At 39.4% G+C, this 17,960-nt stretch overlaps 1 protein-coding gene across 5 annotated transcripts in view; it reads right to left on the minus strand.

The window, feature by feature from the left end:
- stat3 (signal transducer and activator of transcription 3) overlaps positions 1–17,960 on the minus strand; it is a 60,311-nt gene that overhangs the window by 18,065 nt on the left and 24,286 nt on the right. For 4 of the 5 annotated variants that reach the window (XM_008113408.3, XM_003222478.4, XM_008113409.3 and 1 more), the window contains 3 exons: positions 6,523–6,664; positions 2,690–2,834; positions 796–894 (listed from right to left, as the gene is read on the minus strand). In XM_008113408.3, coding sequence (XP_008111615.1) covers positions 796–894; positions 2,690–2,834; positions 6,523–6,650 — 372 coding nt within the window. In that variant the 5' untranslated portion in view covers positions 6,651–6,664. Of the gene's footprint in view, positions 1–795; positions 895–2,689; positions 2,835–6,522; positions 6,665–17,960 lie in introns of those variants that run through there. The other variant, XM_062957735.1, reaches the window with a different exon arrangement.

A 17,960-nucleotide genomic window follows, 5' to 3' on the forward strand; every position in this document is an offset into this window, starting at 1 on the left:
ACAGGGGACTACTTAGATGCATGTTGTTTCTGTTTCACAAGATCTGGGCAGAAGGTTATCATCACAAGCCCTCCACTACAACTGTTATGTAGCATTTTAATAATGAACAGGGAAGTGTTTATTTCTGGGGTCCCATTGTCAAAAAATCTTACACTTTGCTAAATGCTACTTGACCCTCATTGCACGAAGGCAGGCTCAGTTACAGGTTTACAGCAGATATTTTTTTGCTTCAGCTTGTACAGTCACTTGTCATTGGCCATGCTGGTGGGAGCTGAAATCTAAAATATCTGCAGTCCCCAAAAGTTTTCCAATCCTGAATTAATGTGTGGTTTCTCAATATATTTTTATTCTAAACCAGAGTGTGAAGCAGGAAAGGGGATACTGAATGACAGTGTACTTCCATACCTGTCTACTAAGGGCCCTTCCACACAGCCGTATAACCCAGAATATCAAGGCAGATAATCCACAATATCTGCTTTGAACTGGGTTATTTGAGTCCACATCACCATATAAGCCAATTCAAAGCAGATAATGTGGGATTTTTTATACAGCTGTGTGAAAGGGGTCCAAGATGCTCAATGGGACTGACTCCCAGGTGACTATGTATATGAGCAGTGGCAGTGCAAGGGGAACCCAGGAAGGTTTGGTGATCCTGATGTGTTCATGCATGCACAGAATCACCCAGGTGATCCACCATTTGTTTTTTGTTTTATCCCCCAGGTACTTTGCAGCAGCCTTACATGAACCACTGGTGTGGCACACTAGGACAGGCAAACAAAGGCAGCCTCTTCTCACCTGAGCCGCTGTTGCTGCTGTTTGCAGCAGACGGTTCTCCTCCCAGAGGCAACGAGCCACGATGCGGGCAATCTCCATAGGCTTTTCCAGGTACCGGCTCTGTGCAGAGAAAAAGAAACAAAATGAATGGTCGCAAAGTAGGCTCCGTCTTCCATGACTAGGCTTGTGATGCAAATGCCAACCTTTTGTCAAAATTATTGGTATTCTCCTTGTTATCTAGCCTTTTCCCCAGTCTGGACCTCAAGGTGAAAGGGATGGCCATGATTGTACAAAGGTAAACAGAGATGGAGCATTTACACCAGAGATGATGATGATGATGATGTGTGTGTGTGTGTGCGCGCGCGCGCACGTGTGTGCAATGTAAACACAGTGTCATGCTGGTTTCAGATTCAGATACACATATGTTACTGTTATATTTGAAACATCCAATATGTTATCATGCAACTGGTTTTTTACTTATATATACAACGTAAGTTTAAAAAAAGGTTGCATGACAACATATGATGTTTCAAATATAACAATAACATGCTATCTCTTGTATCGCAGTTATAGATATCTGTGCTCTAAGCATAAATATTCAGATTCAGAGCAGCAGGTGAAAAAAACACGCCAGGCGCCCAACAAGAGCAGCCGAGAATTTATGTCCTACAAGATGTCCTCGTAAAAGTTAAAATAAGTCTGGTATGGGCCATCTTGTCAGCTAAAGGACTTAGCACATCCTTAAAACCCTGTAAAAGGGTACACCAAACCCGTGTCAGCTCAGATTGTGCAACAGTTTTTGTGCAGATTTGGAAAGTTGTATTTTTGGAATATAGTGCCCAAAAGCCTATGGTCATGCTGCCTGGATCACTCAGATTTTGTTGTATCTGAAAGTAACTCTTTCCAGCCCAGGTTGTCCATTCGTATGCATATGTTTGGTGAGGGAAAAAAGAGAAGGGTAAAAAAGCCATGCCTTTATAGGAATGTTCTCATGGCTGTTCATGCGTAATTGAGATCTTGTTAAAGGGGCAATAGGGAAAACAAGAATGTGAAGTGCTTAAAAGCACACAACTGCAGATTTACTGAAATCCAAGTCTATTACAAGTCTATTACATGATATTGCTCATTTTATTTTTACTTCTACAGACTGCTTTCTCGTTCATATCATTTTAATTATATTGTTATTCTTTTTCATAGACCTAGTATTATATAGCATTGCAGTTGTGTGCTTTTCAGCCATACCCAGGTTCTATCTCACAAGAAATATGGCTACAATCTCAAAATGAGGAATATTGCTAAACCAATGTTCAAAACTGGTGGTTTGTTGCAACTTTTGTTTCATTTGTTTATTTTGTGTGAAATGCTTTAAGACTGTGCCTATTCTTTTGTCTTTTAAATTTCAAGTGCCAAGGGCACAATGGAAATGTTTTCAAATACATAGAGATGTGGGAAGTAGGTCCAAGAAAAGCAATTGAACTGCTTGTCAATATGGCCCTGATCTAAATTCAAGGCATTTGATAACATTTGAAGACCGAAATGGCTTGGAAACTTTATATCTGAGAAAATGGCTCTCCCTATATCAGGTGGGATATATACAAAATGAATACAGAAAATTGACCCTTTGACTCAGTTTTTTAAAAATTGTGTCTCTGGTGTGAGATAATCGGCTGTCTTCAAAGACGTTGCCCAGAGGATGCCCAGATGTGTTATCATGGTTTTAATTCCACTGTTATATTTTGTGGATTTGATATGTGATGTTATATGTGAGGCATTGAATTTTGTCATTGATTATGCTACGAACCTCTTTGAGTCCCCCCCCCCCCCCGGGGTGAGAAAGGAGGTATGTAAGTGCAATAAATAAAATAAATAAATAATAAACAATCAAACTATATACAATTAGGCTTGTTGTTCCCACCTGCAGAAATTGCTTGATCCGGCGCAAATTGTGCTGATAGAGAACATTGGATTCTTGAAGAAAGCGGCTGTACTGCTGGTCAATTTCTCCCAAGAGGTTGTGAAACACCAGTGTGGCATGGGACTCCTTACTGGCGGCATAAGCCCTGAGGTAATTTTGGGAGTGGAAAGAGAAAAGGAAGAAAACAAAAAAAGAGATCTGAAACAACAGTCTTTATGGCAGAGGATATGTGGGGATATGTGTTCTTCCCATCCTCAACACTTGTTCTTACAGCCCTCAATCCTCTCAACCTTTGAAGAACCAGGATTTCCGATTATTTCCTGATTTCATATATTTTGGAATGTTCAGTACTGCTCATTCTCCAGAAGACCCTGTACCTGAGCATTGACCCTTAACTCACTGATTTGAGCAGTGGTTCCCAACCTGTGGTCCATGAGAACTAAAATATGATCCGTGGTCTTACTGTTACTACTATGGATAATAACAGAGCCCAACCAAAAAAATTTTTTTCTTGATGTCTTCATTTTTAGGCCTGTTCCTGGGGTTATTTAGTGTGCTGATTAAGAAAATTGCATTGGATAGACCACATCAGCTTTAGATTATTAAATATGCTTTTCTGTGGGCGAGCAGATGGTAACTACAAGATGGCATATGGCCTGTATCAGAAACAAGAGTTGATACAATTTTCTGAATCAGCACCCCAAATAACCAAGCCAAATCTAAAATTGACTAAAAACTGATTCATAACCCTTTTGGTGCTAATGTTGGAGAGTGGTCCCTGGTCAAAAAAAGGTTGAGAACCACTGGTTTAGAGAAAAAACAACAATATCCCAAAGGCTAAGTAATGTGTTACTAGTATGTGCTTTCACAGACTGTAACCCATCATATTGGATAAACTACACTACTGTCATGAAAGATCATGCTATGAGACATTTTTAAGTTGTTATGATGCTGCAGAACACTTTGGCTAGATCTCTGGAAAATCTTCAGAGTGTGATCTTTAAGGCCAAGAATTTCCACTGAGTCCATTGAATGTTCTTCTCCATTAGAAGCAGGAAGTGTAATTAATGTCAGGAAGCTCCTGTGTATTTTTGCAAAACAGACAAAGGTTTCTGTCCATTTCCAGCTGAGTGGTATAAGCAAAATTCGGGGAACTTAAGAGCATCCACCAAATGATTCAGATATTCAGAATTGTCAACATTTCAACTATCAGATGCATTGTGTTTCCTTCTTTCCAAGTTGCAGGATACCAGTTTGACAACTTTGACATGATAAATAAAGGAGTCTGATGTTTAAAACCGCCAGACCAGCCTCCGCTTGAATCCTGCCTAATACAGTACATGGGTTTGTAGCTGCTGCCATTGTCAGAGAATACGTAGGAGGACCTGAGTTTTAATTCTACAAGTCTGGCAAGCATCTGATTGAGGAATTTGGTCTCAGATTTTCAACCAATGGCCCACAAACAAGGGCCCTTCAACACAGCCATATTACCCAGAATATCAAGGCAGAGAATCCCACAATATCTGCTTTGAACTGGGTTATCTGAGTCCACACTGCCATATATTCCAATTCAAAGCAGAAAATGTGGGATTTAATTCAGCCGTATGGAAGGGGCCCAAGTCTGATCCTCCAGAAGTCCTGCCTGGCCTATTTTGGTAGCCAAAAATCTTTCCAAGCTCTTGGGAAAGATAAATACAGTATACAGTTGGCCCTTTATATCCACAAATATAACCATCAATGTCTTGAAAAAGCCCTCCCTTCAAAAAACAAACACAAACAGCAGATCTTAATTTTGACATTGTATGTAGGGGACATCATTTTACAGAGCTTTTATATATAATGGGACTTGAGTATCCATGGTTTTTAGTATCCACAGGTGTTGTGGAACCAAACCCCAATGAATATTGAGGGAAACTGTAGAAGCATTTCAAATGAAAAAGAAATACATTTTCAAGCTGTAAAAGAGAGTAAAGAATTCTATACTTTAATGGGACATTCCATATAACTTGGCTTCCATGCTAATTTAGGGCCCTTCCACACAGTCATATAATCCAGAATATCAAGGCAGAAAATTGCACAATATCTACTTTGAACTGGGTTATATAAGTCCACACTGCCATATATTCCAGTTCAAAGCAGATAAGGTGGGATTTTATTCAGCTGTTTGGAAGGGGGCTTACTATGTGTTCCTCAAATCTGAAACCTTTAGATCAGGACTTTGGCCTTCCATCTAATTTCAAAAGATTTCTGCAAGAGATTACATATCAGACCTATGTCCATAACGTAGTCAAGTTACTTTTTAGACTACAACTCCAAAGTGCTGGCTGGGGATTATGGGAATCATAGTGTAACCTTTCCAAGTTCTCTTTCTAGCGACGGTGGATTTACTTTGTAAGCCTTCCCTGCTTATTATGACTCATTATTGCAAGTGAGCAGAGATGGGAAAAACTGAGAAATAGCACCACTTATAAAGAAGCCATAAAATCCTCAACTATTGACTGACCAAGGTTTATAGCAGTCCACTGTCGTCTGAAGGACAAATATTTTCATAGCACAGTTAATGTTTGGCCTTTGGACTATTATCTAGAGAAGGTGTGTTCAAAGTCTGGCCCGGGGGCCAACTGCGTTCCCTGTTCAAATTTCCACCGGCTCTCTCTCTCCAAGCCTCCCTCCCTCCCTTGACTTCCTTCCTCTCTTCCTTCCTTTCTTCCTTCCTTCCTTCCTGGGGATCAGGATCCTGGAAAAGGCAGGAGAGAAGGAGAGATGGCAGTCTCTTGCACACCTACATCCTGATTAAGCATCGCCTTCTTCTCGGGTGGCTCGGCTTTTTTTGCACTACAAATAAGACATTTGCAGGATGCATAGGAAAGCGTTCATGCTTTTTCAAACTATACTCTGGGCTGGATTGTTGTGAGTTTTCCAGGCTGTATGGCCATGGTCCAGAAGCATTATCTCCTGACATTAATGGCAGGCATCCTCAAAGGTTGACGTCTGTTGGAAACTACGCAAATGGGGTTTATATATCTGTGGTATGTCCAGGGTGGGAGAAAGAACCCTTGTCTGCTTGAGTCAAGTGCGAATGTTGCAACTGGCCACCTTGATTAGCATTGAATGGTAATTCAGCTTCATAGCTCCCCCTAATATCTATCCTCCAGAATACCCCACTCCCTTATGACCCTGTTCGCGGTGGTTTTTATTTTTTATGTCTTTCTCACCCCGAGTTTTAACTTAATGTTCATGTTGTCTGCCCTTGTTTTTATTGTCTCCTTGTTTTATTTTGTAATGGATATTATTTACTGTATTGCTTATTGTATTGTGTTGTGCTGTTCTTTTATATGCTGTTTACATTGTATTGTTTTGGGCATGGCCCCATGTAAGCCGCCCGAGTCCCCGTTGGGGAGATGGTGGCGGGGTATAAATAAAGTTTTATTATTATTATTATTATTATTATTATTATTATTATTATTATTATTATTATAGCCAGGCTGCTTCCTGTCTGGGGGAACTGTTGGGAGATGTTAGCTGGCCCTGATTGTTTCATGCCTGGAATTCCCCTGTTTTCTGAGTGTTGTTCTTTATTTACTGTCCTGATTTTAGTTTTTCAATACTGGTATCCAGATTTTGTTCATTTTCATGGTTGAAATTATCCACATGCTTGTGGATTTCAATGGATTTCTGGCTCTCCAACAGGCTGAGGGCCTGCAAACTGGCCCTCAGTTTAAAAACTTTGGACACCCCTGAATATTTGCTACATTTCCCCGAGAAAAAGAGGCAACCTATGAAAAAAATTCATCTTTAACCATGTATATTCACTGAGAAATATAATGGCTCACCAGTCCTGGCTCTCAATCCAGGGTGCAAGGAACTGCCTCAATTCCATTGGAAAGCTGTCACTGTAGAGTTGATGGAGCTGCTCCAAATACCGTGTGTCCAGCTGCTGAAGTTGGTTCCATTGCGCCATCTTGGCAGCTGACTCTGGAAACAGGAAACATACAAACGCTTTATATCAACCATCTATTGATGGCCCCGGTTGTCAGCACTGATAATAATGTACTAAATGTGACTGCAAGCACTCTACCTGTCCTGATCTGGAAGGGAAAATTCCAATTAATCCTCGGTCATCCCAATTCTCGATTGTCTTAAAAATGTCCTTTTCCAGTATTCCTCCCACTTTTCCTTTTTGTCTGAGTTTAAAGTGCGAAACTGGTTTACACTCAGTTAACCCAGCAGCAGGAAGAAAAAAGGAAGGAGCAAAATGTTGCCCTTCCCTTTAGGCTGAGGCAAAAGCAAACTGCTGCAGCAACTTCCTAGTTTATGTGTTTTTCCTCATTCATAACTTTAGCCATCTTGTCATGTGTCGCAGCTTTTAACTATTAAATACTGGAAGGTATGTAACTACATGTTTTTTAAAAGAGTAAAACATAAATATACTGTTATCACAAAGGGAAAAGTCAGTGATGAGCTTGGAAAAGCTCATTTTTTTACTATAGCTCACAAAATCCTGGAACCAGTATGGCTGCATACCATTCTGGCTGGGAGGTTTTTGGATTTGTGATCCAAAATGTAATGTTCCCAGTTTGGAAATACAATTTTAATAGTATGTCAACATTCTCTATCCCAGTTCTCAATATCCTCAGTCAGTTTATCAATGTTCATGTTGCCTGTGGATGATGAAGGATGTAGCCCCACAGATTTGGAGGACATAATGTTAAAGAAGTCTGTTGAATATTCTTTGAATAAACATTTCATATCCACACTTTTGTCCCATTGTCATAAGAATTAATCCAATTCCAATATAAAGTAATTGCTTTCCAACAATCCAAAATGAAGAATGGCTCAAATATTTGCTTCAAAGTGTTGTGATTCTAATGTAAACATATACAATAAGTTGTATGTGACACATTTTAAGTTCCATTCTTCCACTAATACACCCTTCCATAGTCTTCAGAATATTGCTAACAATATATTTGCAGTATTCACACATCATTGTAATTGCTATTCAGCTAGCATCCAGTAAGACGAGATAGGGATCTGATGTGCAAAAATGATGATCACTCATAGCAGGGAAAAAGGCTTACACACTTCTGAGAAATAGGAAATTATGGTATATGCTTATGCTGCATAGCCTTATCAAGGACATATCAGCCTACAGAGCTGTCCTGAAGGCAAAATACAAGCCTCACCCTACTCTCTGATTCCATATACAGGAACTAACCAGACTATCCCTATTACCCGACACTTTATAGCACTATTATTCCACTTTTACTGCAATGACAACATTACATGGAATTATGGGATGTGCAGTTTAGAAAGGGCATTTCAAATTCTCAGACAGCAGTCTTAAACCTTACTGAATTACAAATCCCAGAATTCCCACAGCAATTAAAAGTGAAATAATAGTGCTACAACAATGTACTCTGATAGGACCCATACTTCATAACTGTCAATTTCTTTCGTTCTAAATCGTTCCCATCACAACACCCAAGGCAGGCAGCTAACTATAAAATTAAAGGAAAGCACAACAAATTCCTGCCACACAAAACAAGAGCTAATGACCTGTAGTGCACCTAAACTTTGGGATTAGTACAATTTGACCTTGCTTTCATTTCCATTGCTCAATGTTATTGAATCCTGGGATCTGTAGTCAGTAAAGCACTAGTACTCTTTGGCACAGAAGGCAAAAGACCTCATAAAACTTCAGCTTTCATGAGTCCATAGCATTGCATCACAGAAGTTAAAACAGTGTCAAATTCTGTGTTGATTCACTTGTGCCAAAATACAAAAGTAGTAGGAAAGCAAGAGCCAGCAGAAAAACTTATAGAGGACAAGGTAAGCCACACTTTTCCTAGACACTTTCACCTCTACACATCTTATTTCTTTCTTCCAGGACCTTGATGGTGTTTCTCAACTTTGAGAATCTACTGCTCAAAATTGGGATGGAGACAGATGGTAAGAAGACGGAAACAAAAATCACATTTGGGATAAAGGTTTTTAAAAAGGCAGTTACTTCCTTTTCACATGTTGCTGAACTAGAGACATCATCACCAGTAACTGGCCAGGGGGGTGATGAGAACTGTATTGCAACGAACTCCATTTCTCCACCCCCAGATAATTAGGAAATGACTGAGCTATAATAATTCATCAAGGGGTTCCCTTTCCTCCAATGCAAATCGGAATTGCTGTGCTCATCTCCTATTTCTATATAATGAGGAAAACAAGGCATGACAGCATGTAGCAAATACCTTTTTGTTTCGAAAAAAGGGGAAGAACCACCTTGGGGCAACAAACACCAAATGGACACTTTCTCAAAAGCTACATAAAGCAGAACTTTGTGGTTTTAAATTCTATAATCATGACACATAAGCGGCCAAGTTCTAACACTGACTTACTAAAGCGATGTTAACAAAACGGTAAAACCCTCTTGATCAATTTTTCATCTGACAGCTTCATAGACAAGCATGCTCAGGAACACTAAGTTTGGCAGGAAAATCTTGTTTAAAAATGGTAAGGGGAGGGAAAGAGCCTGATGGAAAACTGAGCAAGATAAGTGGCCAGAGAAATGGTGTCACTTGGGAAAACAAACAAGAAACATTATGGGAAGATGATGGGAATGGCATTTTTGTGTGTGTCAGGAGTGACTTAAGAAACTGCAAGTCGCTTCTGGTGTGAGAGAATTGGCCGTCTGCAAGGAAGTTGCCTAGGGGACGCTTGGATGTTTTACCATCCTGTGGGAGGCTTCTCTCATGTCCTTGCATGAGAAGCTGGAGCTGACAGATGGGAGCTCACACCATTCCCCGGATTCAAAACTCTGACCTTTTGGTCAGCAGTCCTGCCAGCACAAAGGTTTAACCCATTGCGCCACCAGGGACTCCAACATAACTGGTGACAACACATTCCTATGGGAATGGCTGCACTTCAATGTCTTAGAACTTTTTATATCTTAGGGCATTTCATACTACAGCCATTGATTCCCAAAGTGGGTGCTACCACCCCCTGGTGGGTGATGGCCACGGGTACATATATCTTTCTGTTTAATTGCTATTAAAAAATTAAAAAAAAATTCCAGGGCACTGAGTAATATTTTTTCTGGAAAGGAGGCGGTAGGCCAAATAAGTTTGGGGACCACTGCGACTACACTATGATTCCACCTTAATTTACCGTAGCTGCATCCTATGGAATCTTGGAATTTTTACCTGGAGGAAGAGGCACCTAAGGTAGCTGGTTCCTGTATCTTTAATGGGCATGCCGAAGAGAGAATTTCATCAGGTACCTCTTGTTATGTAAGTAGATGAGAAATAACACCTCCTTAAATCCCATCTCTATGCAATCATTAGAGGTACAAGGCCAATCTCCAGTTTTCAGTTTGGCAACAAGACATACAAACTATGCTGGCTTTCCAATCCAACAACAACAACAACAACAACAACAACAACAACAAACTTTATTTATATACCACTCTATCTCCCATGAGCGGTTTACACATGGTAAACATTAAATACCAACATATATCATACAAGATACAACAATCCAATAGTAATAATAACAACTTAAACATAGTAAAAAAAATTAAAAACAATATAAACCTTTGATATAAAAAGCAATTATAAATTACACCATTGGGTGATTCTACAACCAATGGGTATAATTTCTGGATCGGACAAGATGGCTATATGAGCTAGAGTAGGGCTCATGTAGTAAAAATAACATAAGGCCAGGGGTGAATTGTGACTGATAGCAAGGAACATAGGCCAAAATTACACCATCTGGAGGATTCCACTATTCTACCAGCTGTAGAAAGAACACAGGATGTTGGCTTACACTATGTCAGACTATTATTGTATACTCATGTATTAACTTGGCCTCACGTATAAGCCAAGGGAAGATTTGAGTCATAAATTATGGATTTTGGTATGACCCACAGATCATTCCACAAAGTGTTGAAAGCACAAATGATGCCTCAGGTGACAAGCTGCCCTGTCTGCCACCATCACCATTTTCCTGCCAAGGCCAGAAGAAGTGTCACAGCAGAGAAAGTAGAAGGGATTGGTGCTTCTTTTAGATTCTCCCAAAAAGGGCTAAATTCTTGCTTTTTGCCCCTGTACTCAGAGAAGGGATGGTTCCCTTTTAAAGGAATTAAGGTACAGTATTTTCATTGATGCCTGGGTAAAGCAATCAAGGTTTTTGGGGTTGACTTTTTGACTAAACTACCCAGACCTAGTATTTAGTGTAGTTTATCCAGCCCAGTACTATGTGATTTTACTCTCAATTGCTCTCCAGTGCCTCAAATAGATATTTTTTCCAATCAATGGGGACCTGCTTTGCAAAAATGCAAACAGGCATAGACTTCCACATTCAATGGATTTGCAGGACTCCCACTAAAGTGGAAAATCACTGTTAATAAATCATCCCCCCACCCCCCACCCCAAGATAACACCTTTCTAGCAACCTCTAGTTTCTCCAGGATAATTACTGTCATCTTCGGTCTGAAACTAACCATATAACTCCATGGAGGATCTACAAGTGGGTAGTTTTCTCTTTAGTAATCTTTAGGTCTTCCAACGTGACTTCTGGTGGAAGTGGACCATACAGTTGTGCTATAGGTGCTAGAGCAGTGGTTCCCAACCTTTTTTCGACCAGGGACTACTTGACCAGGGACCACTCTCAAACATTAGCACTAAAAGGGTTATGAATCAATTTTTGGTCAATTTTAGATTTGGTTTGGTTATTTGGGGTGCTGATTTAGAAAATTGCATTGGATAGGACACATTGGCTCTAGTTTCTGATACAGAACACATGCCAGCCGGTAGTCACCATTTGCTCACCCACAGAAAACCATATTTAATAATCTTGAGCTGATGTGGTCTATCCAATACAATTTTCTGAATCAGAACTAGAAAAAACCCCAGTTTCAGGCCTAAAAACTAAGACACCAAGAAAAAAAAACTTTTGGTTGGCCTGTGTTATTATCCATAATAGTAACAGTGAGGCCGCGGACCATATATTAGTTCTTGCGGACCACTTGTGGTCCATGGACCACAGGTTGGGAACCACCGTGCTAGAGATTCCTAGAGAGAACATATTAATCAAAATTGTGAATAATCAGATCCACAAAAGGCAAAGCTACTAATGTGGAGGGCCATGTCAAAGATCTGATCAATTTAAGCCTGTGAATTGGTTCTTTTTGTGTAGAGAATATATCTGGGGATTACTGACAACAAATATGCAAAGGCCAGAGTCACTCATAGAAAATGTAGCATTACTTTCAGGAGTGCTATCGTTCACTGGAACCAAACCAATGCCTCAGATTATGTTTTTCAGAGGAACTACCAATAATGAAACTACATAAAAAATTTTGGGCTGCAACAGCGTGGTATTTGAAAACAAAACCTGGGAAGTTCCTGGCTCAAATTGCCTTTGCACCAGAAACTCACTGTACAACCGCAGGCAAACAACTATATCTCAGCCACCTAGACAAAAGAACAATATGTGGATAATAATATTAGCCTCACATACAGAACGGTTGAAAGGGCATTACTAAAATAATGTATGTACAGTAGAGTCTCACTTATCCAACACTCACTTATCCAACGTTCTGGATTATCCAACACATTTTTGTAGTCAGTGTTTTCAAAACACCGTGATATTTTGGTGCTAAATTCGTAAATACAGTAATTACTACATAGCATTAATGTGTAATGAACTACTTTTTCTGTCAAATTTGTTGTATAACATGATGTTTTGGTGCTTAATTTGTAAAATCATAACCTATTTTGATGTTTAATAGGCGTTTTCTTAATCTCTCCTTATTATCCAACATATTCGCTTATCCAACGTTCTGCCGGCCCGTTTATGTTGGATAAGTGAGACTCTACTGTATGTATACAGTTATGTAAATACAAACATACCTCAGTTTGCAAAGCCTCTGACAAAGAAGTTCCTTCTTACATACACATATACACACACACCACTTTGTCTCTCAGCATTTTTCAAGCTGGATATTTTTTATTTTTTTTTTGGCAGCATCAGTATTAGGAGGAGGGGGAAGAAGGGATGGAGAAACACAAGTTCTCAGCATCAGTATGTAATAATGTCTCTGCAGTAAGCAACGCATAAAGCTTGAACTGGAAAAGAGCAGGATTTTGCTCTAATAGCTATATGAGCCTGCCTACAACAGGCAAAGTAAACAGTAGCTGCCTCCAAAATCCCTCACTGCTTATCCATGCATATCACAACAGAGAGTAAAGGGGAGAGAACTACATGTGACTGTCTTACCTCCCGCTAGCCCCAGGATGTTAAATAAATATTGATCTGGAAGTCTGATCATCAAAATGGGAATTGTAAGAAATGTGAAGGAGGTAAAAGGAAAAGTCATCCCTAGATGCACTTTGGAAGACGCTTTTAAGTGCTCTCTAGAAGATTCCAAATACTTTTGTTTATTTCATACAAGGCTTAGCTGATCTGGCTGTTTCATTTCAGATCATACCAACTTTGGTCATGCCATTTGAATCCTGTCAAAGCCTGAATTTTATATTTGTAGGTCTGGGGTGAGAAGAGACTTCTTGCATCCTTTCTAGAAATGTTCCCTTCGGATATCAGCTGCAAGAGAATTGCTTGCATCTGTTTTGGAGAGATGCCACAGTTCACACATTCAGCCTCCACAAACTAATTATATATTGGTTGAATGGAGAGGTTACGCTACAGTGGTTTGCTAGGGTTTGTTGTAGTGGCTATTAAAATAATGAGCACATAAGAACTGCTAACCAAAGTCTACCCAGTCCTACATTGTTGGCACAATGATCAACTAGGTATCCACAGAATGCCCTACATAACTCTCCAGCATTTGCATGTGACTGCCCTACTCTACATGAATTTGTTGTCTTCTTTTAAAGAGCAGTCGACACTACACATACTGAGCATCCCTCATTTGAAATTCCAAAATCCAAAATTGTCTGTATGGGTGGCTAAGATAGTGACAGATTTTCTTTCTAATTGTTCAGGTTAAACAATTTTTTTTGTGCACAAAATTATTAGAAAATATTTTCTAAAATTATCTTAGGTGTACATGAAATATGCATGAATTTTGTGTTTAGACTTGGGTCCCATAGGTATATGTACGCATATACAAATGTATTCCAAAGTCTGAAAAAATCATTCTGAAAAGCTCCAGGATTTTTGAATAAGGGATACTTGACCTGTACAAGTAACTTGAATCACTTTAGACCACAGGTTGTAAAGAAATCATTCAAAATGATGGCTAAATTTCTCCACATGACGTATAAATTTCTTAGTTTGCCAATTTTGTGCCAGTCAACAACCTGCTACTCAGAGGCTTGTGATGATGATGAACTCTGAAACTGAACTTTGGAGATATTTGGAGTGTCTCTGACATCTAGAATCAGTGCAAGGACAAGTATCTAACCCTAACCTCACAAACCCAAGCTCAGAAGGCAGGCTCAGGACTGTGGGGAGGTTGGAAATCACCAAAATAATCCCAGAAGTCTTTCTAAATCAGGAAGAAGGGCAAGAGATCTGAAAATTCAAAAATCTTAGAAAGAAAGGCTGTTCAAAGAGGCATTTATCAAGAAATAAATCTGACAGATACACATCAAGAAAACTACTTGTACTATTGTGTTATATGCTATCTCATATTGCTGTGTAGTTTTTAAAGTTTTACAGTTTTACAGATTCTAGAAATGAGTACATTATACTTTCATAGGGATATATCTGGTGCAATAGGAACTTCAGAGAATCAGAGAAGGTAACAAGTTGAACGTATTTCCATACTCCAGATTATTTGCACATGGGATATTGCATTGTGTTATTGGCAAGCCAACAAATACACATCAACCTCATTTCCCATCATCAAACTTTTTCATGTTTGATAAACCCAATAGAGGTCAATTCCCTTCTTGGCCATGGAAGCCCACTAAATGACCTTGAACAAGTCACACTTTCTCAACTTCAAAGGCAAACGCCCCCTCTGAGAAAAGCCTGAAAAGAAAAACCCTTGATAGATCATCATTTTAGCCCCACCATAAGTTTGAAATTATGTGAAGGCACATGACGACAACAACAAATAACTGGAGGATAAGAAATCAATTTCACACCTCTATCCCAGTAACAACATCCCTAGTTTTTTGTTTTGGTCTTGTCCTGCCACGAGGAGGCAAAACATTACCTGCTGCCCTGTCTCTTTAAGGTTCCAAAGGGGCGGAGCTTAGCCTTGGCTCCTGCCAGCCTGAAATGGCAGTTATTTTTGTCAGTTAGAATTTGTCAGTTGGTGAGGCACTGGAAGGAAGTGTAGGAAGTAAAAGGATCACAGAAATTCACGTCACGTTGGAACTGTACCCAGATTAGATTAAAAAGCCATAGACTACAGCAATAGAGAAAGCCATGTCAACAACACTGCATTGAAGTCATCTCAAAGATACAAAGAATCCAGTCATAACAAGACTTTATACTCTGTGGCAATATCTATCCAGAACTGCATAGACTCAAAGATTTCTTTCCTCACAAGAGACTTCATAGTGGCATCAAGAGGAAAAGAGATCAATTTTGTCTATTAATAAAATATTTTGTTTCACAACTACAGTCTCCAATCTGTCCTTCGTGCTATGAGTCCTTCCAGTTCATTTAATTAAGCATGGAGGCAGAACAGTGAATTTCTTTCCTTTGACCTTCCCAAGTAAAAGTGAATTTCTTTCCTTTGACCTTCCCAAGTAAAAGTGAATTTCTTTCCTTCAAGCTTCCTGAATAAAAGTGAATTTATTTTCCTTTGAGCTTCCCCAGTAAAAGTGTATTTTCTTTAAGCTTCCCAAGTAGCAGTTGATTTCTTTCTTTTGACCTTCCTGAGGAGAAGTGAAAACTACCTCAGAAGAAGAAGGAGTTAAGCAGCCATTTTGACTGTAGAGAGAGTGCAGTCATAGAGGGCAGCGCCATTTTGAAGGAACCTGAGGGAAGCCCTTTTGGAGGAAAATGTGGTTTTCAGGACCACAATAGTTATTTTTAAGTCTAAAAAGCTTTAAGTCTCAGTAAAAGGACTGAGAATCTTAAAAGTTAGTGATCACTTTATTTAAGGGACTATTAGTAACGGACAGCAACAGGAGAATAAAAGACCTACATTCCAAAGTAACGGAGAATAGGCTATTCAGTCCTTTCTGTCCAAAGGCAATTCAGTCTAATATAAAGTGACACAAACTTCAGAAGACTTAAAGATGTCTGCTTCTTCCTCACAAAAGAGCAGAATATCTAAACCTACCTCAAAAATGTTGTCCTTCTGGCAAGATAAACTAGATTCCTTGAAACCTAAATATCAGAAGTCATGGCAGAGAATTTTAGATATGAGTCAAGCAAGCCATCGCTTTAGGCAGCAGAAAGAAATATTAGATTGTAAGGAAAGATTACAACATCAATACTGTGAGTGGATAACATATTCAGATAATATAATCTCTTTGCTTGAACATATGAAAACATCAGAATCTTTAAGTAATAAGGAAGAAATGTTGTCAGAGAGAGAGAGAAGGGAACTAGAATTTGATACCATCATGAATGATTTATCTAACAAAATATCAGAAGGTCAGGCAGAAGAAGACCCTGCCTCCCTTATGGAAACTGTTGATGAAGAACAAGTGCAACACATGTTTAGTAAAGACACAGATACAAAGTCAAACAGGTCTGTGTGTACATTAGCAGGCAAATCAAGATCATCTCACACATCCCATAGAACAGAAAGAACAAGAGGGACTTCTGTTCATAGTGGTTCTTCTGGCCAATCCCTTAGTCTGGTCATAAAGGCTAGGGCCGAGGCAGCTGCCGCAGTAAAACAAATAGAGTTTCTTAAGAAAAGACAGCAAATTGTTGCAGAGAAGGCAGAACTGGATGCCGCAGCTGCCGCCAAGCAAGCAGGTATGGATGCAGAAAATAAGGCCCGTCAAGTTAAAACTGAAGCTGCTCTAGCAACGTTAGCACAGGTTGCAAAGGCTGAGGTGTTACAAGTAAAGGCCTCAGTCCTAGAGCAAGGTCTCTTAGGAAATACATTCCCTCCAGATGTTACAACAGAAGATCCTGTCACAAAAGTGGATTCTTATTTAAATACCCAAATTATCAATATTGCAGCCCCTTCTGTGCTAACAAGAGAAAGTGCTGTAGCAAATAATTATTTTGTGTCACAACCAGAAATCACAGAGGTTTCTGCACCCAAAGTACATTATTTGCCATCTACAGAAGTAACAAGTCAAGCAGCAGCTCCATTGCATGACATATCTCAAACCAAGTTAGAGCAAAGCCTTCCAGTAGATACACAGGACTCAATGCAGTCAAACTACACAATGCCAACAACTGCATTCAGTCTCAATCCCAAAGCAGCTAGTTGGGTTCCAGAAAACCCACAGATCCAAACTAACTCTGGACCAACTTTGCAACAGTCCTCAGTCCCACTTGATATTTTAAATTACACCTCCTACAGAAACCCAAGAAGGGACTTAGCAGACAGAGGCATTCAGAAATTCTCTGATAAGCCAGAGGATTATATGTTGTGGAAGAATACATTTCAGTCAGCTCTCAAGCAACTAAAATTGCCTGTAGAGGAAGAGTTAAATTTATTGATCGCTTGGTTGGGACCTGCTTCTTCCATACAGGTGAAGAGAATTTATGCAGCAAACATAAATAACCCACATGCAGCCTTAAATCGAGTGTGGGACCGTCTCAATGAACGTTATGGATCATCTGCACAGATAGAAACGTTGCTTCTGCAAAAGCTTAAATCGTTTCCTGCATTTACAAAAGGGGAATATGAGAAATTATGGGATTATGCAGATTTGCTTGAAGAATTGGAGGCAGCTAAGGGAAATCCAGATTTACCAGGGCTTGCATGTTTAGATCAATATTTAACACAACAAGAGATTATTGATAAACTGCCTTTCTCACTGAAGGAGGTATGGGGCCGGGAAGTTTTCTCTTATAAAGAAACTCATCAACGGAAATACCCACCATTTACACATTTAGTGAAGTTTCTCTTAAGATCAGCTAGAGAGAAGAATGATTTGCAAACGGGGTTTCCTCTTTTATATCAAAGTAATAAAAAGGATAGGAAACATTTCATAGAAACCAAAAGCAAACCACAAGTCACAGTTAGAAAAACTGAAACCAAGGTCAAATCAGTTGAACATCACACAAAGACATCAGCAGGAGTAATATGTCCAGTACACCAAATAGCACATGATCTGAATAACTGCAAAGAATTCAGGAGCAAACCTTATGAAGAGCGTTTAAC

Source organism: Anolis carolinensis, chromosome 6 (assembly GCF_035594765.1).
Source record: "Anolis carolinensis isolate JA03-04 chromosome 6, rAnoCar3.1.pri, whole genome shotgun sequence".
NCBI lineage: Eukaryota > Metazoa > Chordata > Lepidosauria > Squamata > Dactyloidae > Anolis > Anolis carolinensis.